General features: G+C 41.1%; 1 protein-coding gene across 1 annotated transcript; it reads right to left on the reverse strand.

Moving 5' to 3' along the window:
* Positions 1-4,500: 4,500 nt before the first annotated feature.
* Positions 4,501-26,885, reverse strand: KLB (klotho beta). Its single transcript, XM_063135805.1, has 5 exons — positions 26,063-26,885; positions 15,194-15,704; positions 14,496-14,764; positions 8,555-9,698; positions 4,501-7,093 (listed from the first exon to the last, which is right to left on the reverse strand). The coding sequence occupies exons 1-5, from the start codon at positions 26,804-26,806 to the stop codon at positions 6,693-6,695; spliced, it is 3,069 nt and encodes a 1,022-aa protein (XP_062991875.1). The 5' UTR covers positions 26,807-26,885; the 3' UTR covers positions 4,501-6,692.
* Between the last annotated feature and the right edge of the window lie 45 nt (positions 26,886-26,930).

A 26,930-nucleotide genomic window follows, 5' to 3' on the forward strand; every position in this document is an offset into this window, starting at 1 on the left:
GTACGCTGTATTTTGTGATTGAGCCAGTTCTAACACTTCTGTTAGTGTTAAATAACAGATAATGCTTATTCTAAAAAGTAATCTCTAAAAACAGGGTAAATACTATGAAGAGTTGTCTTTTCAGTTCTCTCATATAAACGTTGGTAGTGAACATCTTCAGGGAGTGCTTCCAAGCCTTTTTTTAGTTTACCTACAAATATGAGTGTCTCACATGGACTTTGCAATCCAGTGGACAGAACCAATATACAGACTGTTAAGACTTCAGAATTTAGTTTACAGGAACATCTACTGTATATCCTGCCTTTCTCCATTGAAGCCCACAAGGTGTCTTACAGTATAAATGTAATACAATCTAAAAGTCTACACAGGAGACTCAATGGCAACGATTACATCGATCACAGATCTTTTCTTGGAGTCAGGGACCTTATAGACATCCTTTAGGATGGTACTGCATGATCCCTGCTGAGTTGTAAAGAAGTAGAATGAGTACAAAGATGGAACACCAGTCCGTTAATATTTATATGGCTTGGTTATGTCCTTAGAGGTGGTTTTTTTTAAGTGCACTCCGACACCAGCCTAAAATAAAAGGTTTCAGTTACTCACTTGGAATATTCTCAGTACGTACTGAGCCTTTCTTATCAACTCTGTTTTTGGGAGAAAGATACATTGTTTGCTAGATCAGTGGTTTTCAGTGTGGGCCATATGCCCCCCCCAAGGGGCCACGCCTTCCTTCTAGGGGGCCACATGGGAAAAAAAGAACATTAGGGGGCCACAATAAGTTTCTCAGGGGGCACCCAAAATGCCAGGTGTAAGAACCAGCATAACCTATTTGTGCTGCTGAAATTAGCATGTCTCATTCTGTGTACTAATTTCAGCAGCATAAATATTGGAAATTACTATAGTTTACATTTACAATATCTCAATGAAGAAGGCAGTCTGTAATAAATAAAGTTTTATATGCATGAGAAAGCAACCATAACGTTGTATTCTAGGGGTTCCCAACCTGTGGGCCGCATGAGGCCCCCAAGCTGCTTGGCTGCTGTTGCCACACCAGCTACATTGTTTCTCGCAGTCTCCAAGCAGCTTCATGGCTGCTGCTGTCGGCCCCTTCTTGGTCTTCTCCAAACTAGCATTTTGGCCATTCTGGGAGCTTTGCCAGGCAGCAAACCTCAGGTACCCATTCACTCAGCTTTTTTTGTGTTAGAAAGCTAAAGCAGCCTCATGAATAGGTACTTCAAGCAAAGCCTAAGTACCCATTCACTTACTTGCTTCAGGGCAGCAAAGCAGCAGAGTGACTAGGTATTTGTGCTTCCTAGGAGTGGCAAAACTTGCTAGTTTGCAGGGAGGACCAAGAGTGGGCTGACAGAAGCAGAGCTTAGAAATGTTACCTTTTTGAACGCCAACCCTTTTCCAAGCTCTGGACATAAATAATGGAGCCGTTTGAAAGCAGAAGAAACGGCACTCCTGGTGTGCTTTTGCAAGAGAAAGCAGGAGATAGCTGGCGTGTTTTTGCAACAGCAAAAAAAGGGGGAGGAGCAGGGAAAAGGACATGTTTTAGCAAAAAAAAAAAAAAAGGCATGCTTTTGCAAAAGTGGGAAAAGGACAGGGTTGGCATGTTGCAAAAAAGGTACGAAGTGTTTTACATAGTTAAGACCTCTAGAGGCTCTGCCCACCAAGGCTCTTCCAAGTGGTTGCCAAGGGTACTGGTGGGGTAGAAAGCTGCAGACACTGATTGTGGTGTTGACCAGGTTGATGAGGGAAGGTGCTGTGTGTGCTTTTGCTGTGTAATTTGTGGCTGCATTCTTCCTTCCCCACAAGACCTTCTTGCCCTGACTTCTGCCCTTTCTTGCATCTGCCTCTCCTCCCATCCTCTCCTCCGGCTAGGAGTCTTCTGATGCATCTGTGTTTGCAGAAGCTGGTGAGTGCCCCCTTGCGTTGAGAGGGAAGGAGACTAGGTTTGGAAGGAGTTCCAAAATATTTTGATTGGTGAAAGTATAAATGTTTCAGCAAGAGAGATGGGGGCACCTGTGGCGTTACACCCCACAAGTCAATTCCAAATGTATGTCTGCAGTTTGTAAGTATGTGGTTTGTAGAATGTTGGCCTGAGTGGGCGGAGTTAGAATGTCTTGGGAGGAGTGATATATAAGGGAATGACTGAGGGGGTTGAGAGTTCTTGTTCTTGTCCTTTTCAGGAAAGCTTTTCAGGGAGACTTGTTAGATACTCTTAGAGTCTGTAGTGCTCTCTGTATTTATGGTACTTAAGGTCTGGGAAATTTGAGGGTCAGTGTAGTGAGTGGTGTCTTTAGAGTGTGGTGTGCACGTAGTGGAAGTATATTAATCAATACTGATAATAAAGAAAGTTCGAGAGTGATTGTGTGAGAAAAAGGAAAGCACGAATGTGAGAGTGACCGGATTGTATGAAAGGTTTCAAAAAGGTTTTTAAATGTTGTTATTTGAAACAAAGCTTATGAACTTTTAAAAATAAATTTTGTTTTGTTTTTTAAACTACCACAAAAATCCCACGTGTCTGTTTGGCGTTTATCATCTTAAGTTTACACATTCAGCACCCACTCTGACAATCATTCACCTAAGCAGATATAACTCACAGCGCATTATTATATATATTAAAATCCATTCTCCATTTTAAACCCCTTTCTCCACTTAGTTTGGAGGAAGGTGGGCTTTATCCCTTGCCTCAGGCGTATCAAGTGGTGGTGCTTGGCTTGAGCAGGGAGTAGCCTCGGCCGGGTCTGGTGTTCAGAGCCTGTGTCGTGGCAGCACCCCACCCCATATTACATCAAGAATGGAGAGAGAGACACCCTGGGTAATAGGATGCAGCACCCAAGCACAGCCAACCCAGTGGGTCTTTTTTTTACCACAATCACTCCAAGCTTACTAGGTCTCCCCACACCATGGCTGGTTGGCAGTGGTGTGTATGTTACCTTCATTTATTTTTGGGAGCCAGCTTTATGGCATACCATATCCTCTTATCCCAGATTCAAGGTGTGGCCTTCTTTAGGCATTGGACACTCCAATGCAGCCACAGAAGGACTCCCCCGCCCTTGACTGAGCAGCTGATTCATAACTGGGGAGGTTGGGGGGAAAGGTAGTGTTGTATTTCCTGCCTTTTGGATAGCCATGCATAGGAATGCAGTTTTAATGAATTTATTGAATGGAGGAGACAGTTTTGGGAAACTGTTGACAAGGAGCGGCTGTTCCCATTAGGGCATCCCCTCTGCCCTATCAGTTCATTTTGCTGTGTTGATCATGTTCTCCATATATTTATCTCTGCACTCATAAAAAGAAAATGGTTGGAGGGGGCATGATAGGCTGAGGGGATGGGAAAATGCTGGGACACACTCTTAAAGATTCCCCCCTGCTCCATAACTTTCTGTTTCAAGTCAGGCAAATATGAGAGTAATTTCACATCTCAGGTCAATTTCTGCAGATTCAAACAAAAAAGTGCAACTTCCCAGTTACACAGAATTCTTTGTGCAGCAAAATCAGAAAAATGTCATATGCGCAATGAATTTTTCATTATTTTTTTTATCACAGAAGCTTCAACACTGCCAGTCACTTACTCAGAAACATTTTTGAGTGAGAGGTTTTTTTCCCTATTTTAGGAATAGATTGAAATTGCATGCAAGCCTACTGGAAGTTGCATGCAAGAGGGGTTTGAAAAACTTGCAAGTTTGCATCAGCCACAAGGATCACACAGAATAAAGTGCCAATTGAATATTTTTTTGGTTAGCAGGCCTTAAGCTGCTACTACACATTTTATGTTTTTTTTTTAATTTCTTGATTACTTAGAAATAAAGTACTGATTATTAGAATAAACAGTGCAGATGGCAAATTACCTTTTTTCCCAACTAACAGCGGCTGTGTGGGGAGGCACAGAGGTAAATGAGCCTCAGAAACGGGCACTGAGCAGAAAAAGTAGCTGAGAAACCCTTCCTAGATGACAGGACTTGCTTATGAACAGGAAGACATTTTGTCTAGTTTAGGTTCACTTGGTTCAGTGCAAAAAAGCATACTTATTTTCAGAGAGAAACTCTGAAAAACTGGTTCTATATGGCTCTGTTAAAGACAAGAAAAAAAAGCTTTGGAAGGTGTTGATGCATTAGTGTCTGATGACCAGAGCATTTTACAATTTTACAACTTTTTAACAATGTTTGCTGGCATTTTATAAAACATGATAGATCAACAAATAAACAATGCTGATTTTAAAAATGTAAAAACCTAGCAAAGTATTGGGGGTGGGGGCAAGGCTGACAGCTAAACCAACAGTAAACTTGCCTCATATGTCTCATGCAAATTAAGAAGTGCATATATTAAAAGTTACAGGCGTCTCAGGTATTTCAAGTTTAGTACTGCAAGATGCACTTGTTCAAGATTTAAAAAAAAAAATCTGAAAAAGTGTGTTGGCAGTTCTAAGTGGAAAAGAAAACTGACCCATTTCTGCAGCCTGTGAAAATGACTTTAATAGGTAAAGTGCAGTAATTAAAGAGCGACCATTTCAGAGGATTTGCCAGTTGGCATTGAACATTTTAACCTGGATACAGAATTGTGTGAATTGCACATCTCATATAAATAAGTTACAATAAAGTTTGTTTATTACAGATCGTGTCTCCTGCCCCCCACCCCCCAATAAGAAGGACGTGTATAAGCCTTGAGACAATAGAAAAAACAACTGTATTTTTGCTGCTTTGGTCCTAAAAAGCCTGGAGTAAAGTCCAGCTTTTAAATAACGGTATTCAATTAAATATTAAACTGATATTTCCTGTATTTGTTTACATTCACTGACGTCATAGAATCTGGAAATTCTAGCAACACAAATAGGCCAATATTTTTGAAGGTTACTTTAAAAAATGTATCTCATGCTTCCAAAATATGGTTGTGCCCTGGAAATGTGTGTACTTCTCGCTAATATTTTTTTTCTTGGTTCCAGCAATTTCTAATATGGGCCAAATCTACAACAAGCAGGATATAACACTTTGAAAACTCTCCTGGGCCCGAACAGTTGACAAAAATGTTATAAATAATTACAAAGCAGTTGTGTAGATCCTGCCATGGTCTCTAAAATCTTAAACCCTCCTGTTTTGAAACCCAGACAGGGCCCTGTATTTTCTGATTTTAATTCTTCCCATATCTAACTGACTGTTGAAAGCTCTTTCAGGCCAACCTGCACATTCCTGTTTTGATCCTCCTATTTTGATTCCTTCATTTGCTGCCTCTTTTTTGCTGACGACAGTGGAGGAATTAAATTTCAGCCTGTGCTTGATGCAGAAGCTGGGGTAACCATGTGCTGTTAAAGAGCTGTTGCTTTTGAGCAGGAGTGGTGAATATCAGGCCTGGCATCCCAAGCTAGGGTTCCCCAGATGGCCCCATCATTTCCCCTCCAGCCACCAATTCTGTGGTGGTTTCCTGACATTTGCTGTTGGCAGTAAGAGCTTTAAACTAAAATATGCTGGTATTTTTTGCTGCCACCCACTTTGCGTTAAGCTCCACCCACAATTGGAAAGCATATCTCCCACCCCACCCCAGCTTTTCTGAAATGGAATTAAGCCCTTGGAGTGAAAGAGGTTTAACCCCTGCTTTGGAGAAATGTTTCATTCCTCACATTCATGCAACTTTCAGCATTTCTTTTACAACTGTGAGGACTAGTACTCTTCTCCTGAATTAACGTTTAAATTACCAGCTGTGTTGTAAATATTGCAGTGTTCAGTTTTCTGGGGACAAGTTGGTAGTTGAATATTTGTATGTGATATCCAGAGTTTTAGAAGTGAGATTCAACTCTTTGGTTCATAAGAAATATTAATAAGATTGAAGTTTAAGAAAGGTAAAAACAAGGGATGGTCTAAACATTACGCCTGCAAACTACAAAAGATGCTGGCATAGCTTAGTAACTCCATAAATCTGAAGACATTTCTATAAAACATTTGTATAAAAGTGCGCACATACTTAAATCTTCGTGTCCTTTTCAAGTCAAACAAGTTAAATGGCTATTCCAGGCTCCACAAAAGAAGCATTTCGGTTTGAAAGATAATTAAAATAATTTAAGTCTACTAAACTGATACCATTTCTTTTTCCTTGATATATCTGTCCTAAAGCCTTGCTCTCATAGGAATGACTACAGTTCAACTTGCATCGATCTGAAAGGTTAATTTGAAGCTTGGGGCAGGGGGAGTTAAAGGTTAGGCCCTGGATTTCTAGGCAAGTTTTCTTCACCTCTGCCTTCTCATGCTTGATGACAGTATAAAAGGGCAAGAGGCTAAGAGTTCTAAGAGTGACTTCATGGTGAAGAAGAAAGTGACTAAACATCTTGGGACTCCCTGGCTGTAAACATAAAATGAAGAATTCTAGATACAAAGCTGTGGGTTAGATCCAATGATGTCAGCAGAATGCTAGTGAAATGGACACCAGTGGTGGATTGAATTCCCACTGCCCCCTGCAGCCTCTCCCATGGCACCCTTTTATGCCCCTAAGGGTTTAGTAAATCTCTGGAACAGATGTGATCATGGTGTCTCCCCTGCCAGGTAAGAAATTCCTATTGCAAAAGCATAAGTCCGCTCATATGGATTTTACTTTATATATTGTCTTTTATAAGAACCTTGGTATACAAAACTGGAGTGACTTGAGTACTTCCAATAATTTCTCACTCTTGCTGTTGACATATATGCGGAAAAATGTATCTATATCCGGTTGAGAACATTCTTATGTTTAGTTTTAACGGGAACATAGATGTGCTGGAAGGTCTTTGACCAATACCATTTCCTCTTTTTTCTGTTGTGAAAAATAATAATACTTAAAAGCAAAATGACTGTAGAGAAAAGGCAGCATCCAAAGAATATTAGCGCCTTTTTCTGTATTAGAAATAGGCAAACAGTACAGGATGCTTTTTCCTTTAATTGACTGCACACATTATTTGTAGGTTCCAACGGAAAGCCACTGCTGCTAATCAGATGGTTGTAGAATTGGACAGAAGCCTTGGCTTTGGATTCAGAGGTGAAGAATCCAAGTCTGGGTTTGGATATTTCATCAGTCAGTTTAAATGCAAAATAGCCTCTAACGTTGACTTTGTCGATATAGTAAGCTGAAAACAACAAAAGTGAATGTTAACTATTAATATAGTGCCATTCTACTGTCTGAACTGAAAAGCTATTTTATATATTTACAAACAAATATGATTCACTTATGATAATTCGTTTTTAACCTTGCCTCCCCATCCCCTCATTCTTTACTATGCCTTATCCTTTCCTCAGGTCCCTTTGTTGTCTCACGTTGTTGAAATGTAAATTGTAAGTTTCCTGGGGCAGAGGTCTCCTTTTAGCAGAGATGAAAAAAAGTATGGCCCATGATCAACCCCTGGGGGGGGGGGGAAGAAACTCTTTGGGAATAGACTCTATGGTTTCTGTCAAAGAAGTCTCTTCCTAGAGCATCCCCAGAGCTTCCTAGGAAGCTGTGATCAAAGGCTCCTGCCTGTTTCTTAGGATGGTCTAGAATCAGGACTTCTGTGGCAGGAACCACACAGCCTGTTCCCAAGAGGATTTGTCTTTATTTCGGTAGTAGCAGCTCTAAAAAAGATCCAGGTAACAAATGTGGGATGTCAGGATCCTTGAGCAAGAGAGTGGATTAGAGGAGAGAGAGAGAAGGGTAGGAGCCAGGATTCCTGGATGGCTGGGTGGCTTGAGGTTTCTGGGAAGAGTGTTGGTTTTGTCTGGTCAAAGTAAATGTCAGGCTTCTGAAATGCTCTTGGGCAGGAGTTGGATTTTAATGAGTGAGTGGTGTGTGTGAGTGAGAGAGAGAGAGAGACAGAGGGAGGGAGGGAGGCCTGATTCAGACAACATGCTAAACCATGCTGCTTAAGCAGCATAGTTTAGTGTGTTGTCTTAACCAGGATACACAGAGAGAGAGAGAGAGAGAGAGGTATGTTCTATATTTGTATGTAACGTGTGTACACGTGTGAGTGGCCCCAGGCCCCTGGAGGATACCCATGTGGCCCTCAAGGCCAAAAAGGTTGTGCACCCCTGATTTACAGAATTTATTAAAATACTTCATGGTGCTGTGCCACTAATAAACTATATTGCATACCTTTATATCCCACTCTTCTTTCAAGAGGCTCAGGGTAGCAGCATAAATGGGGGGGGGGAGGGTTGCCTATTTGACCTTCACAACAACCCAGAGGCCTTGGGCTGGTCTTAGTTCTCACAAGGAGCAAATTGTGGTAAACCTCTGTGTGGACTATACCACTTCATACTGCAGATGGGGACTCACATGATGAAATGCTTCTCCATCCCTAAAAAAAACCCCTAGACATAACTAGATGAGGCTCGCCTGGCGCCAACGTTGTTATCTTTTCAGCGCCAGGTCAAGACTTTTCTCTTCTCCCAGGCATTTTAACAGCATTTAACAACGTTAAGTTTGTTTTTAATGGACCCAAGCAGCCATGGTTCTGTCAGAAGAGGCACACAACTGGATTTCAGCCCAAGAGCACTGATAAGAAAGTATTTTGAGTATGTTTTCAGTGTCTGTCTTTTCTAATCAATCCACTCACCTTTTAAGGCTTCCTGTACATACTTTTCAATATAATATTTACGAAGTCCGTCATTTTGTAATGACTGATCGACTACCCCGTTTGCGGTGATATAGATATCAATGTCACCGTAACGCTTTTTAATCCAATTTAGGATTTTGCGTAAACCTGAAGGTACGACTGCTGAGCGAGATGGGGAACTCAGACAGGTGAAATCTTGCAGAAACTGAATGTCCCGATCAAGGTCATACCGGCTTCCGTTTTTTGACTCATGGATTACAAATCTTGTCGTGAAGTGATTCAGTGCATAGAAATCCGCTGTCCCTTTTACGAGTTTCTTCTCTTCGTTTGTGAAATGTGGCAGAGACGAACCAGAGAGGCCTTTGGTGTTCTTAGAGTCAATGTATTCTCTCATGGCTACTGGATAGTCCCCTGTCTTAAAAATTGGATCTGAAAACCAGGCTATTTCAAACTGAAGGAACCTTTCTGCAGCGTCCCAATGGGGGTCAAGAAAGGGATTGGCAGGTTCGGCCCAATCCGAATGCAAAGACAAAGACACCTGGCCCTCCTGAAAGGATCGATATTGCTTATCATAGACATGCCAGGCCAAGGCGTGTGCGATCAATAAATTGTGTGCTGCCCGATAGGTATCATTACTGCTGCTGTTGTAAATCTCGCTGAGTCGGTTGGGCTCATTTATTGTGATCCAGAACTTAACCAAGTCCCCAAGCGCCTGAAAACACATTCCTGCGTAATTTCTAAATGCCTGGACCGTGGACTGGTTTAACCATCCGCCATTTTGAAGTAGAGGCCCAGGCAGGCCCAGAGAGCGATGAGTTGGGTAATATAAGGTGACCATAGGTTGAATGTTGAGTTTGAGCATCTCACTGATCACGCATCGATAGTATCGAAGGATTTGCCTATTAATAGATGACAAGTCACCACCTGGTAGAACTAGCTGCCAATTGAGTGCAAATCTGTAGTGGGTGATATTCAGTTTAGACAACAGCTTCAGTTGCGCTTTAATGCTGACAAAGTCTGTACATTGGGCTGGCCGGGTTTTCAGTTTCACTCCTTTCACCGGGTAGAAAAGGCCATCTCCCGTAATATTCCAGAGGTACAAGTTGGGATCGCAGAACTGTGGAGAGGAAGCTACAGATTCCGCCTGAAAATGAGAATAAAAAAATTGATTTTTCATGTAAGAAAGAGTTTTGTTTTATTTGCCCCATCGGTACACAGAGACAAATGATATAATGTGTTCCTTTAGGTTATTTTATGTCTGCTCCTGCCAATACCACTAATCTAAACAGTAATCCAGGTTTCCCTATCCTTCAACCGCTAGGTGTCAGTAGAGCATTGAGAGCATTAACACTAGAGCATTATCCAAAGGTATTTTTTTTTTTTGTCCTGGAAAGGAACAACAACAGAAAAGGGCGTGGTGGTGGGTGCTGGCACAATTACACAAATTACAGCGGCTGTGTAGAAGCATGTGAAGATACTGCTTTGTACAATAGCTGATTAAACTGCTGGGTTATGTAATCCGGAGACCTGGTTTGAGGTGTCACCAGTATATAGTTGACATCCAGCTTTCTCTTTTCCATCAGATGTTAAGCGGTACATCCTGTATCAGTACTTCAACACAGTACAGACAGGCTGAGGGTTTAACAAACCAAGACTCAATTAAGACAAGACAGAGCTACTCTTGGTGGATGGTTCACCAAGCTGGGTGAGAGGCGTCCATTGGATCAAATTTGCAGTCTGAGGGTGCTTATTGCCCCAGCATTGTCAAGGGGCCTCTGTGACTCAAGGTGCCGCCTTATCAGCTTCAGCTGCAAACCCGACCTGGATGGAGTTAGCTTGGTCACAATGACCCAGGGCCCGATAACCTTCCTTTTAGACTATTGCTATCTGTTTGTACGTGGGGCTGCCTTTAAAAAAAAATACCTGAAATCTGCAGATGGTTCAACAATGGGCTTGCTGGACTACTGACGGACTTGGTATTTGGAACATATTACAGCTATGCTTTATCAGTTGCACTAGCTACCCCATCTATTTGCAGGTCCAATTTTAAGTGCTGGTTTTAACTTTTAGTACCCTTAATGGCTTGGGTCTAGGATAACGGAAAGATCACCTTCTCCTGTACATACCTCCATGTGCTCCCGACCAAGTGAGGTGAAGCGCATGGCTACTAGGAAGAGGACCTTCATGGTGGTGTCACCCTGGTCGTGCAGTAGCCTCCCTAGAGGTGCCTTCTTTATGGTGCCCAGGAAAGACCTTTTTATTCATCTAGGCCTTTTAAACAAGTTGTGTTTGACAAGAAGAAAAAATTCTGGACTCTTTAACAGTTTAGTTGTGTGCTATTTATATTTGGAGCTGCTAATTTTGGAGTGTATTCTCCTTTGCTAAAAGGAAAGATTCTATGCAGCATTTTGTTTGCTATATTTTTTATTATGGTATCTTTTTAAAAATATTACATTATATTCCTTGCTTAGAGAGAATATGCTGATGAGTGACCATGTAAATTCAGTAACAAATAAATAAATGGTTCCTCCATGTAGGGACCTGCAAACACAGCAGGGATGGCTTGCCACATTTTAAAGGAAGTGAAGTGATACCCATTACCATCTAAGAGGAGGTTGGTCTCCTGTAAGAACTGAAGTCAGTGTGGTGTAGTGGCTAAAGTGTTGGACTGGGAGTTAGGAGATCTGGGTTCTAGTTCTCACTTGGCAATGGAAACCCACTGGGTGACTTTGGGCCAGTCACAGACTCTCAGCTCAACCTATCTCACGGTTGTTGTTGTGAGGATAAAAAGGAAAGGAGGAGGAATATGTACGTCGCTTTGGGTTCCTTGGGGGGGAAAAGGCGGGATATAAATGCAATAAATAAATAAATCCAGAGTCTAAAAGTACCCAACTGCACCCCTGCCTCCATATGATCCCAGCTGGTTTGGAAGATCCCTGGTGATTGTGTGGTACCACTGAGTGTATGAAACAGGCTGAAGACTACCAGATTGCTGAAGGCAGGGTCTGCAGACAAGCAGCACAGAGGAGATGGATGGATGGATACCGAACCAAACTACAAGTGATGCTAAATGTGTCTCTTCAAATTGCACGGATCTTTCTTAAAAATGTGAACAGCAGTCACAGGGGGTTGTGCAGGAGGAATTGACCGGGGAGAGGGAACTCCTGTGGAGTATGAAAACTGGGCTGTGTCAAACTACCCAGCAAGCAACAGGAATGCTGCGGTGAGGGCTTGCTTTGTCCACAGGGATTTAAAGGTCTGGTGATGGGCCTAGCTATTTCATAACCTACTTCTTGGGGGCTGTCCCTCTTCCCCCTCCTCCTGGTCACAGTGGTACCTATAAAGAGGAGCTAGAGCAGCATCTGAAGACTAGACACACCTTTTTCATCCTAAAAAGAAACTTACAATGTTTGCTGTGTATTCTCTCTTACTATGTTTGCTTACATTTTTAGTTATTGTTGTGCCTTAGAATTAAATTATCAGATAGAAAGACCAAATATAAATATTTTAGATAAACAAATGGTACAATGAAAAACTGGAAGATAGTCCTTTTATTCAGGTTAAATTCAAAATATTCTTTCAGTTTTCTTTTACTACTGTCCGCCATACTTTTTTCTTACAGCAAGGTTTCGTTTAATCTCCATTACATATTTTACTTTTTCTCCTATACACCATAGATATAGGATTGTGGTCTGAAAAGGATTTGAGTAAAATTTCTATTCTACTTACTTTTGTGAGGAATTCTTTAGTTGTCAAGATCATGTCTATTATTGAAAAAGACTTATGCCTTTCTGAAAAATAGGTATACTCCTTTGAGTTGCCATTTCTGTGTCTCCATACATCTACTAAACCCAGATTGTCCATCAGATCAAAGAAACTTTTAGGGAGTTTGCCTTGACGACTTTGAATCTTTTTCTCTGATGTCCTATCTATTTGTGGAGAAATGACTCCATTCCAGTCACCCATCAAACACTAATTATCATAAGATAAGTCAGAGAGACTGGTAATCAATTTCTTGTAAAATTCCTCTTTATGGTCATTGGGTGCATCAACCCCCAGAACCAACGTTGACAGTCCATTTAGAGTAATTTTTACTCCTACATATCTGCCCTGTTCATCTCTTAGAATCAGTTCTGGGTTTAGATATGGTTTAATATACAGGACAACTCCGTTTTTCTTTTTTCTACTTGCTGTGTGTATATATATCTTAATCTGTGCTATTCTTTCTTCTTTCTAACTGTTCTCCATTGTTAGTGGATGTATTCATTTTATAGTTCTGAATTTTGTTTTCAAATTAACCTCTGTCAAAGTACCCTCTGCTGACCTAGCAAGGTTTTCTAATGAAACTAATAAGCAACGTACTGCATATCCCCAAACTATTTATTAGTGCAAATTGATGTCATTATTAGTATGATATGTACAAGCCTTGCTGAAGCTGAGTGGAATTATATTTCATTTATCAGCCATTAAAAGTACGTGGTCTTGCTCTGCTACTTGAGAAAAAGCCACTATTGCTGAATGTGGAAATTAATATAAAACTAAACTATAGCTTGGATCCAGAGTGCCCCTTTCATGAGTGTGAGACTCTTACACATGGAAATATGGAGCAGTGGTGCTGCCAGGATAAATGCAACACTTTACCATCTAATGAAGGTGGAGGCCATAAAACCATTAGGTCCATGTAGCCTGTGACTGGACTTGTACTGAAAAAGCCATAACTACCTGATTTATAGGTACCTTATTGTGGAAGTGGTGGGTGGCCTTGGCTTGTGGTGGTGGGCTGTATTTGATGACCTCTTGGACCTTTCCCAGTTGATGATTCTATGACTAATCCTTGGAACTATCTTCCCTCAGACTCTGGACCATAAGGAGTACCACAAGGAGCCCATCTGTTGCACTCACAATGGATTGTTCCAATGACAACCCACACTGAATGGCTTATTCTGCAGAGTGAGTTGTTGTGACGTGCCAACTCAACCAGAGAGACAAAGAGAGAAGAGCTCGCCCTGCTGCTCAATAAACATGTACTGAAGGAGTAAGAGGGATATTTGTACTTCTGCTACTCTGCAACTCCCTGCTTCTAAGAATAACCAAAGGACTGGCACCACTGTCTTAGGGCCAAAACAGACATTACTTTAAATGTGTGTCTAGCAGCTAAATCTCTTTTTCATGTTTACTCTAGAGTAGATGCGGCCTCCCGCTATCTGGATTATGCCCACAATATGGGGGTGGGGAAGGTAGGGGTTTTTTTATGATCCAGATTGGGCCCCTTGCATCTACTCTAGAATAAAAACAAAAAGAAGACATTGTTGCATATTGAAAGTAATGTCTGTTTTGGCCCTTATATTCGCTTATTTTGAAGTGTGTGTTTTCACTCCTTGCCATTTCCAAGATTAATGCATTTATAGTAGGGCTGATTCACACCTATGAACAGATTGTCTTTTTACATCTTTATATGCAAGTACACAACTGTAGGGAGAAAAATTGGGAGGGGACAAAACAGATGCAGTTTGCACAATCTCTGTGGGTTAAACAAGCCATACTGGCTTGTTTAAGCTGTGGCATGTGCTGGGCGCCATTTGCTAGATTACCCACCCAGCCACAGCTTGTCATGTCATTCAAACAACCCTCAAATAACCCATGCTGCCTGAGTTCACATGACAGGACAAACCACGCCCAGGCGGATAATTAGGCAAATAGCACCTGGTTCGTTTAAACTGCAGTGATCATGCAAACTGGGTCAGTGGCAGACACAGCCATTCCCCAATTCTTACATTTTCTATACAATATATAGGGTGGCCAGTGTAGCGCTGGAAGACACCTTCCCCAGGGATGTTGAATTTGTAATATTTGTTTTGAGTTTTTGGAGATCCTGCGTAAACAAAATGCTCTCAGTTAATCTTAAAAAAGACCTGAGATGCTTACAGTTTATTATGCTTACCTTAATAACTGGCTCTGTCACACCCCAGGAGAAGTCACAGGGAAACTGACCGTGCAAAACTGGGGTAGATTCCTCCATGGGAAAACCATTTTCCTGTATTATTTGCTTGTAATAATATGCAGAAGACTTGGGAATCCGCTCCTTTTCCTTACTATTGAAATCTACATAAAATAATCCCCGTCTGTTGTGATAACCATGTTGCCATTCAAATCCATCCAGAAGGGACCAAGCCGCGTAACCAAATACATCAATTTGATCATATTTAATAGCTGTATGAGGGAAATAAATTTTAAAAATGATCATATTAGCAAAACCAGAGTATTGTTTGAATTACAAATATGCAAGATGGTTTTGGAACAGGACACTTTAACGTACAGTATGAAGCTGCTTTATACCAGGGGTGGGGAACCTCTTTCAAACTGTAGGTGAAATTCAATTTCACAGAAGCTCTTGTGGTGGGGGGGGGGGGAGGGGGTTCATTCCAGTAGCAAACGGGGTGGAGCCAAAGGTAGAAGGGGTGGGGCCAAAATAACCCAAAATACAGTATATTGCATTTTAAAGCTCTTATTGAAAGAAATTTAAACTTTTTAGAGTGCAGAAAAGATGCATCTCAGATCAGATTTGGTTTTCTCCTCTCTTTGGCATTCTTTGAACCCTATCAGGGCTTTCAAAAATAAATAAATAAACACTTTACAAACCTTGTAAGACCTTATTAATGAAATTCTTCATTAAGTAGATAATGGTGGTATCTTCTGTTTTTACATGGCTGTTGGTGAACCATCCATTTTCTGCAATCAGGATTCTAGGACTGTTATATTCCAGTTTAATCCAGTTCAATGCGTTCCTTAGGTTGAGTGAGATAACTTGGCCCATTTTTGGCAGCCTGCTCAGCGGCATAAAATTATCCGGCCCAAAAGAGAATGAAAAAAAGTCAGCTGTCCCTTTAATCTGTTTTTTCTCTGCCTTGGTAACATTTGGCAGTATAGAAGGAAGTTCAGCCTTCAGCTCTTCAGGGTAATCTCCATCGCCATGTATTGGTTTGGCGAACCATCCCAGCACTTTCTGTATGGACTGCTGACACTTTGCAAGGTCTGAATTGTCCTTGTATCTGTTAGGTTCAATCCAGTGGGATCCCAATGTGATTGACAGAAATCCATTCTGATGAGGTCGGAAATATTTGTTGTAATTATGCCAGACTCTCGCATGAGCCTAATCATAGGGGTGGGGGGAGAAACATCTTTTAAGTTAACGGTGCAGTATTTGGAAATTAAATTAATATGCTACAGATGGGGTTTCATGGTAATTTTTATAGAGCTACAAATACAATAATTAGATACTAATATGATAATCTATTGATCAGATTCTAATGTCTGATTCATTCATGAATTATTGTTTACGTCTATTAGAAATCCCAAGGTTTTAATGACAATGACTCTTTGGCCACCTTAAACAGATTTATTATTGCACACACTTTTATGGACTAGTCTCCACTTTATCAAGTGAAACCCATGAAACCTTAAGCCACAATAAATCTGATAGTCTTTAAGGTGCCACATGACTCTTTGCTGTGAAGAACAGCACAAACTATCCATCTGCAATTTATTATTCTGATAAATAGTTTCCAAGAGATATGGATACAGAATTCTATTAAATAAGTGATTTTCTGAGGAATAGAATCGTAGACCTAGGCCGATGCCTTTGGTGCTCATTCCTTCAAAACCTCTCAACTTTGCAGCTGTAGGGTGGGAATGTTAATCTTCTCTGCAGGAGGGAGTGTGGGGTTTCCGGCCAAAAAAGCTGCAGCGCTGGTGACCATTCAGCTGGTCAAGTCTGCCCTCTGTCCTGCGTTACCACATCCCATCCTGGGCCTTGATCTGCCCCGGAAAGCCCCCAGCTTGAACACAACACGAGGTCACCACTGACAGATGGTGGAAAGAAGGTGGCAACCTCACAGCTAGAATCCAAAATATCTGGAGGGCACCAGATTGGGGAAGGCTGTTCTAGGTAACTTATACCTCCCTTAAACATTAGATGTGTTTGCAAAGGCTGCAATCCTGCATGCAGTCATGTGCACATCAATGTAACTATTTCAGCCAAGCAAAATTATTTCCCTTAATTCTCCATTGGGCTAGCTTGGGAAGGGGAGCAAAGCAGGCCACGTAATGCACAGAATTCCAACAGAGAGGAATGGATGTAGTTGGGAGGTTACCGCCACTGCCCCCTCATTCTGCCAGCAAGTGCCATGGTCTCTTTAGTCTGTGAGGTTAAATAAATAAATAAGTGAAGATTTCCATATCATAGCATCTCCATGATAGGAAAAACTTCCCCTGCTGAATTTCTGCCTGCCACATCACTGTTAAAGGTGATGTCTCAGTCACTATAAGTTCTATACATGGCTAGTTGGCTAGTATACATGATAAAAATAATAATAAATGGCATTATGGACCCTTTGCTGACCTTGAATGGTATCCCAAAATCTGGGTCACCTTACCTTTCCTAATGGTACAGCCAGTCCTATCCTCAACCATGTGGCAAATAGTTGTATGATTAAACCCCTGAGTCTGCTCACAGCTTAAAACTAGTTTACTGTTCTCTACCCCAGTGTTCTGTGTTTCACATCTTATCCACCTTTTCATTATTTGAGTAAGCTATCACTGAAGTCAAACACTGTGATCTCTGGAAAAAGGACAGCGGTGCGTAAAAAGTAAAACAATATTGGAGAAGGGATGAGGACGAGCAGTTTTGTTTATAAGAACTTGGGTAAAGAAGGGCCTTTAAATGCAATTTGACCTCTCCTCCTTAGATAAAGGCGCCTGTCTGATTATCTGAAGTTTACCTTGCCTCTGTGGGTCTTCACCTTGGGATAAAGGGGCCATCTCTTTACATACAGAGAAAATGCTGACTGATGTTGGGAAACGCTTCTCTGGGTTAGTTCGTCAGTGACTCAGCAAACCAATTCGGCTCAGACGTTATTTTACTAGGAAACTTTTACTAGCATGGCATGTCTCTCATCTCTAAAGAGGGACACAGTTAACAGTGGTGGCAGAACAGAGCCTATCAGAGGTGGCAACCTTGGGGAACATTTCAGAGTGACAACGTGGAACAATTTAGTATCAGGTGTTTTATGGGTCTCCAATGCTACAATCTATGTCAGAACATTTGTCCAAGGTCTAGACATTAACATTAACCTTTGAAATGTAGGGAGAGAGAGACGTCAGCATCAGCAAGGTGCAGGTGAGACATATCAGCCATGAAACCCAATGGGTGTCCTTGAGTCTAGCCTATTCACAGGATTGTTGTGAAAATATAATGGATTAACTCAGTCTGCACTACTCTGAATGCTTTGGAGGAAGAGTGGAATACAAATGTGATCTATACAAATAAAAATCAGGATTGGTTGAGTGGACAAAAGTGGGGAAGGTAATATCCTGTTACTGCCTGTCTCTAGCAGTTATCCCTGACACCTAGTCCTGACTCACATTTCTATTGATAGTCCAGAGCAATGGATTATTAACTGCAAAATAAATAAGTATAAATGTTAAGACCAATCAAAATGCAGAGAGTATTTTCTAGCATATCTTGATTATAAAATTGCTTCCCCTCCGCACCCTGCTTTGCTGCTTAATATTTAATCTTTTTTACACCTTGAAGATCAAGGCTAAATGTTAAGGCTAAGTAAATAGTGGAAGTACAATCAATAATGAACGTTATATCTGACCTATATCCTAGGTACACATGGCATTTCTTCACATTTTCCTATTACTGCAATCAACATACAGTGCTAAATTACTTAATATAAAGTCATTAGGAATGTTTGGAGTAGTGTGGAATGTACTCCTGAGCCGATATTAATTTCTAAAGTATTACAAACATTGGCAGTTGCTCATATTTGTATACCTTTCCCAACACAGGTTGGTAGCACGAATGCAAAAACAAGTTCTAGAAACAGAACTCTTCTTAACTAAAAAGTCTGCTTTGTGCTAGACTCCATTACATTGTTCTGACATGGTTAAGTTAAGCTTAGTATAGTGTCTGCAAACCTTGCTTAAAACGCAGGAAGAGGGAATGTTATCCTTCCCTACACTGAAAGACCAGATGGAAATATACTTACTTCAGACATTACATTACACACTGCGGTTCTAGGCATGTCTGCTTGGGAGAAAGTCCTACTGACTTCAATGGGACTTGCTCTCAGGTAAGTATGTGTAGGATTGTAGACTTAAAATATTTAATATCCTTACGGAACACTTTCTGAGTGGAAGATGTCATGCAACAGTCAATTAGTATCGACCGTAGTATCCTGACCATAGGCAAAAGATTATCTTGATCCACTTTCCCTATTGTGCAAAAGAAACTAGAGGATCAAGTTAGTTAACTAAGGTCTATCTTTTATCCTAATTAAGCCAAGGACTTATTCAATACAATACCTTTCGAAGTATCAATGGTCTTATGCTGACTAGAAACCATGGATTAGACAGCCAACTTGTAGTAACCTCAATAGTTACTAGATAACTAAAAGGTTATCTATCTTGTACTACAGTCAATAAGAAGTCTGAGTACAAAAATCAAGGTTTGTTCTCATTTTCACACATCTTTATTTTGCATTTGTGTTTTATTTCATAACATTGTTGTATAGTAAGAAATTGGTCCACACCTCTGCACATCAACTTTTCCTAAACCACATTGCCAGTTTGGGTGGGAAAGGAACCATCTGAAAGCTTAAAGGGAGACTGGCCAACATAAATAAATAAATAAATAAAGTTTATTTATTTATATCCTGCCTTTCTGCCTAAAAAAGATGCTCATGGCAACTAATTAAAAACCAAAATCTTAATTAAAACATAATATAAAAATAAACAACACTGACCAATTAAAAACCCCTTCAGCAAGAAACCAGTTTACATGCCAAAGGCTTGCCTAAATATTTTATATATATATATATATATATATATATATATATATAACCTTGGGAAGTTCCAGCAGCCACGGATGAGGCCCTGTCTTGCATCTAAACACCAATCCCCTCTGACGGCAAGAGAGGGGCCTCCAGCAAGTTTGCATGGGAGAAGGGAAATTATATATATATATATATATATATATATATATATATATGTGCTAAAAACCATCCTTTCACCCCAGTTTTTCGATTTGTTATATGCCTAGCAGTTGTGTGCCATGTGTATAATTTTTGTTTGATATTTTCAACTGCTGCCTCATGTAGGGTTATTATTCTGTAAGAAAGTAAGACATCAGGAAAACGTCCAGCTGACTCATGCAGCTGATGTTGGCAAAACAATGCTATCTGTCTTTGACTACAGAACCCCAAACTGAGATCAAAACATCAGAGTTTGGTATAAAAACAAAACACTTGTTGCTCTTTCATTTCCACTGAAGGGAGGAAAACTTAATGGTTGCATCGATTTTGTTTTGAGACCAACAATGTCAGGAATTGTTGTTGCAATTTTATTTATTTATTTATTTATTTATTTATTTATTTATTACATTTCTTTACTGCCTTATAGGTGAATCTCTCCCGTCATTTCACAAAACAAAGCAATCCTCACACTGGAAAATGGTAAATAATTAGTTTTTAAAATAAAGAAAACCAAGAACAAAGCTCAGAAGTGTCATAAAAGGCTTAGAGGACAGACCAATCACGGAGCTAAACGAGAACTTCATTCTCTCTTTCAAACAAAAATGGAACAGACACAGGACATTGCTGACTCTACCCAGATACAACTAAGTCTACGGCTAAACTATATAAATGACACCATCCAAATAATAAGTAGTCATTCTCTCCCTTCAAGAGGTAACACCTGTTCAGACAACTTGTGAAGCCATGGTTAGTCCGCTAACCCTTTTGCAGCAAATGGTTAGGCAGCATGTTTGAACCGTGGTTATGTAGCCATCGTAGTTAGGAATGGTTCACACGACATGCTAAGTCTAGCTCAAAATGCTTAACCATTGTGACTCAGTGTGTTGTCTGAACAGGGTCACACTCAGCTGACAAAGAGTGGGCAAAACTTCCCACTGATCAGGATACTGAAATGCTCCATTAAATCGATTTTAAAATCACTTCACTGGCTGCCAACTAGTTTCCGGGCGAAGTATAAAGTGTTGGTTATTACCTTTAAAGCCCTACATGGTTTAGGTTCAGGTTACCTGCGGGATCGCCTTCTCCCGTACAATCCGCCCCGCACACTCAGAGATCCTCTGGGAAGAATTTGCTTCAGCCAGCTAAAACTAGATTTTCAACTGTTACCCAGAGGACTTCTTTTCTGCTGCTCTGACTGTGGAATGGCCTGCTGGAGGAGATTCGCCAACTCAACAGTCTTTCTGAATATAAAAAAGCTATAAAGACTGATCTCTTCTGGCAAGCCTACCCAGCTGAATTTTAAGATGTCTGTTATTTCAATAATGTATTAGTTTTATATTTTTTAATCAGTTTTATGTATTTTATATATTTTTTGTATACTATGTTGATCCCCAGCTCGATCCAGAGGGAGAGGCGGGTAAGAAATAAATATATTATCATCAGCCCTTTTTCATTTAACTTAATTCTCGCAATTCTTTATTTAAACTCAATCCAGACAAGACGGAGGTACTGTTAGCGGGTGGTTCATCTGTCCGGCGAGGTGATGTTTGCCCTGTCCTGGACGGGGTTGCACTCCCCCTAAAGGATCGGGTCCGTAGTTTGGGGGTGCTCTTGGATCCAGAACTGTCACTTGAGGCACAGGTGAACTCAGTGGCAAAGAGCACCTTTTATCAGCTTAGGTTGATATACCAACTACGCCCTTATCTGGACAGAGATAGCCTAGCTACAGTTATCCATGCTCTGATAACCTCTCGCTTGGATTACTGCAATGCGTTATACGTGGGGCTGCCTTTGAAAACGGTCCGGAAGCTTCAGCTGGTACAAAACAGGGCAGCCCGTTTACTAACAGGGACTGGCCGACGAGACCACATTACGCCAGTCCTTTTCCAGCTTCATTGGCTGCCAGTCCAGGTCCGGGCCCGATTCAAAGTGCTGGTATTAACATTTAAAGCCCTAAACGGCTTGGGGCCAGGTTATCTGAAGGAACGCCTCCTCCCGTATGTACCTGCCCGGACCCTAAGGTCATCTTCAGGGGTCCTTCTCCGTGAGCCCCTGCCAAAGGAAGTGAGGCAGGTGGCTACCAGGAGGAGGGCCTTCTCTGCTGTGGCACCCCAGCTGTGGAATGAGCTCCCTAAGGAGGTTCGCTTGGCACCTACATTATATGCTTTTAGACGCCAGGTGAAGACCTTTTTATTCTCCCAACATTTTAACAATCTATAAATAAATTTTAACATGGTGTTTTAAATTTGTAATTTTGCATTGCTGCTGTTTTTATCTGGTTGAGCTTTTTTATTGTATTTTATATTATGGTTTTATACTGTTGTTTTATATTATGAATGGTTTTAATTTTTGTGAACCGCCCAGAGAGTTCCGGCTATTGAGCGGTATAGAAATGCAATAAATGAATAAATAAATTCTGAAAGGGGGCAATTTGTGGTCTTCCAGGTTTTTTGGCCTTCATCTCCCACATCCTTCACCATTAGCTATGCTGGTTAGGGCTGATGGGAGCTGTAAGCCAAAGCATCTAGAAGGCTGTGAGCTGCCCAACTCTGATACAGGTGATCACTGGCAATGTTTCAACACCACACATTCTACTGGATAAATGGGGCATTTAATACTGTGCATTAGCCTGAGAGGAGGCATAAAACAGCCAGGACCCACATATATCCACTGGTGCTGACTTCTGCAGTGATGGAAGCATCCAGAGGGTTGATCCAACCATCCATGACCGTCATTTGATGTCTTGCAGCTGAACATATGAACAAGGTGAGGTGACATGAAAGTTTTGTCTGTGGTTGATTTGTTATGCTCATTTATACAATCAAAGAATCACTTAATTTGCCGGCACCAACTGATGAACATGAAGGTGTAAATCTCTCTCTCTCTTCCTTTCCTCTGACCTTCCCACCTTATCTATACACATTGAGTGTCTCTACATTAAGGGAAAAATACCCCTTACTAGGCTCCACCTCCCTTGGCCCATTCTGAATTCACTGGCTTGACTCCTTCAGATGTGACCATATGATTTGGCCAATTTCCAGTAGTGCCACGTAGTGAGGAAATTAATCCTATGATTATTTTAGATACCAGATTATCTCTGGGGGTGGGGTTAAGCGAGATTTCCAGGGGAAGGTGTGAGATGTCCTGGAGGTGGAAGGCATCATGTAATGGACCCCAAAACTTCTGTGAGTTGCCAATCACGAGCATGCAATAAATCACTCAAGTAGAGATTATTGTGCAATCTCTATTTGGAAAAATGTCCAAAGGAGGTTTGTGAATAGACACTTGCCTTGAAAAAACATTTCTAGGAGAGTCTTGTCCCCCAGCCCCCAAGGCCATCAATGTGCCACAAGTGGCTAAACATGCATATGTAGGCAGGCAGCTTAGCATTTTTAAAAAATGGGTCTGTTACTTCTGTGGTCTTGTTTGCAAGGCTGATCTGAAGGCTAGGGCACAGGAAGGCATCTTGTGGCCAGCACAGTCAATGGTGAGGGATGATGGGAGTTATAGGTCAAAACATCTGGAAGAACACAAGGTGCCCACCCTTGGGCCAAAGTGAGAATTTTTTACAGTTGTTATAGATTTTGAGTTCTTTAAAAACCTCACACATACCCATAAATAGCTTCTCTACATGAGTGATCTATTTCACTGTCATCATTGGCTACTCACAGAAATTTGCAGATCCTTTACATGATGCCATCAGGCTCCAGGACATCTCTTGAGCCTCCCCACCGTAATCTTACTTTAAAAATGATCAGAGATAATACACTTGAAAATTATTGTGGGATATCACCATTGTGTAAAGTCAGCATTGCACTATAATACAGCCACGAGATGGTGCTGTTTCATTGAACTTTATGGAGAGGAGAAGTTTTCAATTACAAATCATATAGGAGCCATAGTAAACACAGAAAGATCCCAGAAGAAGAAAGCCCGGTAAGGGTGAGGAGTTTTTCCTTAATGTAGAGACGCTTGTTACCAGCCTTCAAGGATTATACATGTATCATTGGCACTTTAGTCTCACTACCCAAATACTTAACCAGGAGAAAAAAGTGGGGGTGGGGGGAATTGAAATATGCAGCTACAAAGCCATCCGTGTGAAAGTCATTGCATGTTTGTGTTGTATAGTCATGGATTCCACATTGGATAAGTATGCAAGAAAGAATATGAGCAACTTCACATACCCAAAGGGTTTTTACAGTGCAATCCTACACATGTCTACTCAGATGTAAGTCCCACTGAGTGCAATGGGGGCTTACTTTCAAGTAAGTGTGTATATGTTTGCAGCCTTTCCTTTCTTTTGGAAAATTAGTGTTAAAAAGGAGTTGGGGAAGGTGGTGAATCATAATTATAAGGAATAGAAAGTACATGAGAAATAATTAAAAAGAAGATTTCAGTTCTGATTGTAAATTAGTTACTTTTATTAACTATAAAAGCCATCAGGAGAACAACCAACAGGTATTTTTGCAGCAGTTCTGTTAAGTTATCTATCAGGTGATGAAGTTGTCAGTGTGATGACACTGGACTTCCTCTACTAAACCTCGGAGAAATCTCAAATTATGCAGAGTATTTTTGTATACAGATTTAGGGTCTGATGAAGTGTTGGAATAAAATGTCTTATTTCACTCAACTTTCATTAAATAGAACGCAAATAAATTATTTTGAATGTACAAATCAATGTAGTAAGGGACAGCTAGATACCCCAACCCATTGTTCATAAATTTAGGGTGTCCATACGGAAAGGAGGACAGGGCTCCTGTATCTATAAGAGTTGTGTAGAAAAGGAAATTTCAGCAGGTGTCATTTGTATAAAGCACCTGGTGAAATTCCCTCTTCATCACAACAGTTAAAGCTGCAGGAGCCCTGCCCTTTTAACCAGATACAAAGAGAGCAGGGCTCCTGCAGCTTTAACTGTTGTGATGAAGAGGGAATTTCACCAGGTGCTGCATGCATACAAATGACACCAGCTGAAATTCCCTTTTCAATACAACTGTTAAAGATACAGGAGCTCTGTGCTCCTTTCCATATGGACCCCCTAATACATTAAACAACTGGATATAGAATTGGCTTGACGTCATTCTGAAATTCTTAAATATTGACATAAAGGTTGTTTCTCTTCAAACAATTGAAAAGAACTTGGTAACTTTGTTAGTTCAGTATAGTGGCCATTATTTGCAAAGTGGTTTTTATCAGGCTAGGATGTATTATTTAATCATTCCTTATTTATGATTGCTTTATCTAGCTACCATTTGTCAAATGTAAGACTATTTAATATGTTTTTAATGCTAATCAAATAGTCTCAACATATGCAGTGTATCCTTATTGGACTAGAAACGGAAGAAAGTGCATGTTGAGGTAGACAAACAACAATTAAGGACACAAGCCAACCAAAATTAAGCACTATTAAAATCTATTGCTTTGAGTGTGAATGCAATCGTAAGCATTATTCAGAGGTAACACCCAATGAATTCAGTTAGACTTAATAAAGTCTATTTGATGTACATGCTTACCAAGCCCATTGAAACAAATTGGACTTGAGTCCTTAACTTTTAGTGGGGGACCCGTGAAATAGAACACACTCTGCATGCAGAAGACCCCAGATTCAATCCTTGGCATCACCTGCTAAAACCAATCAGGTAATGGGAAAGGCCTCTGCCTGAAACCCACTGCCCATCAGAGCAGACTAGACTAAACTGGATAGATGCACAAATGGTCTGATCTGGAATAAAACAACATTGAAATTGAAGCTGTGGCTTGATGGAGCCTTTGTTGCTTGTTTCCTGGAAAAAACGTGGCATCGCATCTGCAGGTTGGGAATGTTAAGCTTCATTGCAGGAGGGCGCGTGGGTTTTCCTGACCAAGAAAGCTGCAGCGCCGGGGGGCATTCGGCTCTTTGAGGCCCCACCCTACCCCATCCTCTGCCCTGCTTTCCCACTTGCCTCATCTTATCCTGGGCCTTGATCCGCCCTGGAACACCCCCAGCTTGAAGACGAAGCCAAGTCACCACCAACATACGTGGACAGAAGATGGTGACCTCAGAGTGAAAGGAAAAGTCGCAGTAAGGCAGCGACTTCTAAAAAATGCAATTTCAGGAAAAAAGGCTCTGTGGTTGCTGCGGGTTGGTGGCTGCGTCGTATAAATGACACAGCACCACTGCACGGCCACCATGGGGTATACAGGGTATATCGACAACCCCTGTCGTGTCCTAATTTGCTGCTTAATTTTACTTTTAGTAAAATGGCTGGTGCAATAAAGACCCCAAAAAGGCTTATATATTTTGGTCAAGACTTTCCAGCTACAGGAAGAAAGTAAAAGAAATACTATTTATTTGTAAAGATTGTACATAAGCATTACTTTCAATTGTACATAAGCGTTACTCTTGTTGTCCCCTTATATTCTTATACTGCCTTCCCTTCTGTTATATGCTGCAGTATTACTTGAACTCCTAAAATGGAATCTACCTATACTGTACCTTGATCAGATTATGTCCTACTGCGTACACAGCTCTTTCCTGCTTCTCTCCGGGTGCATGAAGCCCTGTGCCATACCCATGCCAAGCAACTAGATAAGGATTGTGGATTGTAATCCAGTACTTAACGCGATCTCCAAACGTCTGGAAGCAAAAAGTGGCATAGGCATTGAAAATATCAACCAGGGACTCATTTTTCCAGCCCCCGTAGTTCTTTTGCAGCTCCCAAGGCAAATCCCAATGGTAAAGGGTGACTACAGGCTCAATGCGTCTGTGAACTAGAGCATCCAGGAGAGAATTGTAGTAGCGGAGCCCTCTTTCATTGACAGCTGTTGCCATCCCAGTGGGAAAGAGCCTTGGCCATGAAATTGAAAAATGGTAAGAAGAGACTCCCAAAAAATCCAGAGCTAATAAATCCTTCCCTAGAAAAGTGTAGCTGCCACTGGAGTCATCTGGTCTGAATTCTGGTAAATGCATGAAGTGATTCCATATTGAGGCTCCTTTGCCATCTTTCCTCTGGCTGCCCTCCACCTGAAACGAGCTGGTACCTACACCCCAGAGGAACCTTTGGGGGAACGTGTCATGCAAAAACATCAGGGTTTCATTCACCGGACTTAAACCTAGGTCTTTTTCCCATACAGATCTTCCGTCCTTATCAAGTCCGGTAACTGTCCATATAAAAACCCATGTCCATAAGGCTACGGATCCTTTCAGTCGTTGGGTAAACATTGTGTCTTTCTGGAGCATATGTTAAAAGTCACATTTCTTTGGGGAGACTGGCAAAAATCCATCCGCTCCCCAGGATTCCTGCTGCGTAGCTTGTCTTCATTTGCCACGAACTGCTGGAGTGTCTTATCAAAGCTTCAACAAA

The sequence above is a fragment of the Elgaria multicarinata genome, chromosome 10, assembly GCF_023053635.1.
Source record: "Elgaria multicarinata webbii isolate HBS135686 ecotype San Diego chromosome 10, rElgMul1.1.pri, whole genome shotgun sequence".
Taxonomy (NCBI): Eukaryota; Metazoa; Chordata; class Lepidosauria; order Squamata; family Anguidae; genus Elgaria; species Elgaria multicarinata.

Coding starts and splice junctions, on each gene's coding strand:
- KLB (XM_063135805.1), bottom strand. CDS start 26,806: ATGCTCCAGAAAGACACAATGTTTACCCAACGACTGAAAGGATCCGTA. Junction 14,765..15,193: donor CATTAATAAGGTCTTACAAG/GTTTGTAAAGTG, acceptor TCCCTCATACAG/CTATTAAATATGATCAAATT. Junction 7,094..8,554: donor TGTACAGGAAGCCTTAAAAG/GTGAGTGGATTG, acceptor TGTTGTTTTCAG/CTTACTATATCGACAAAGTC.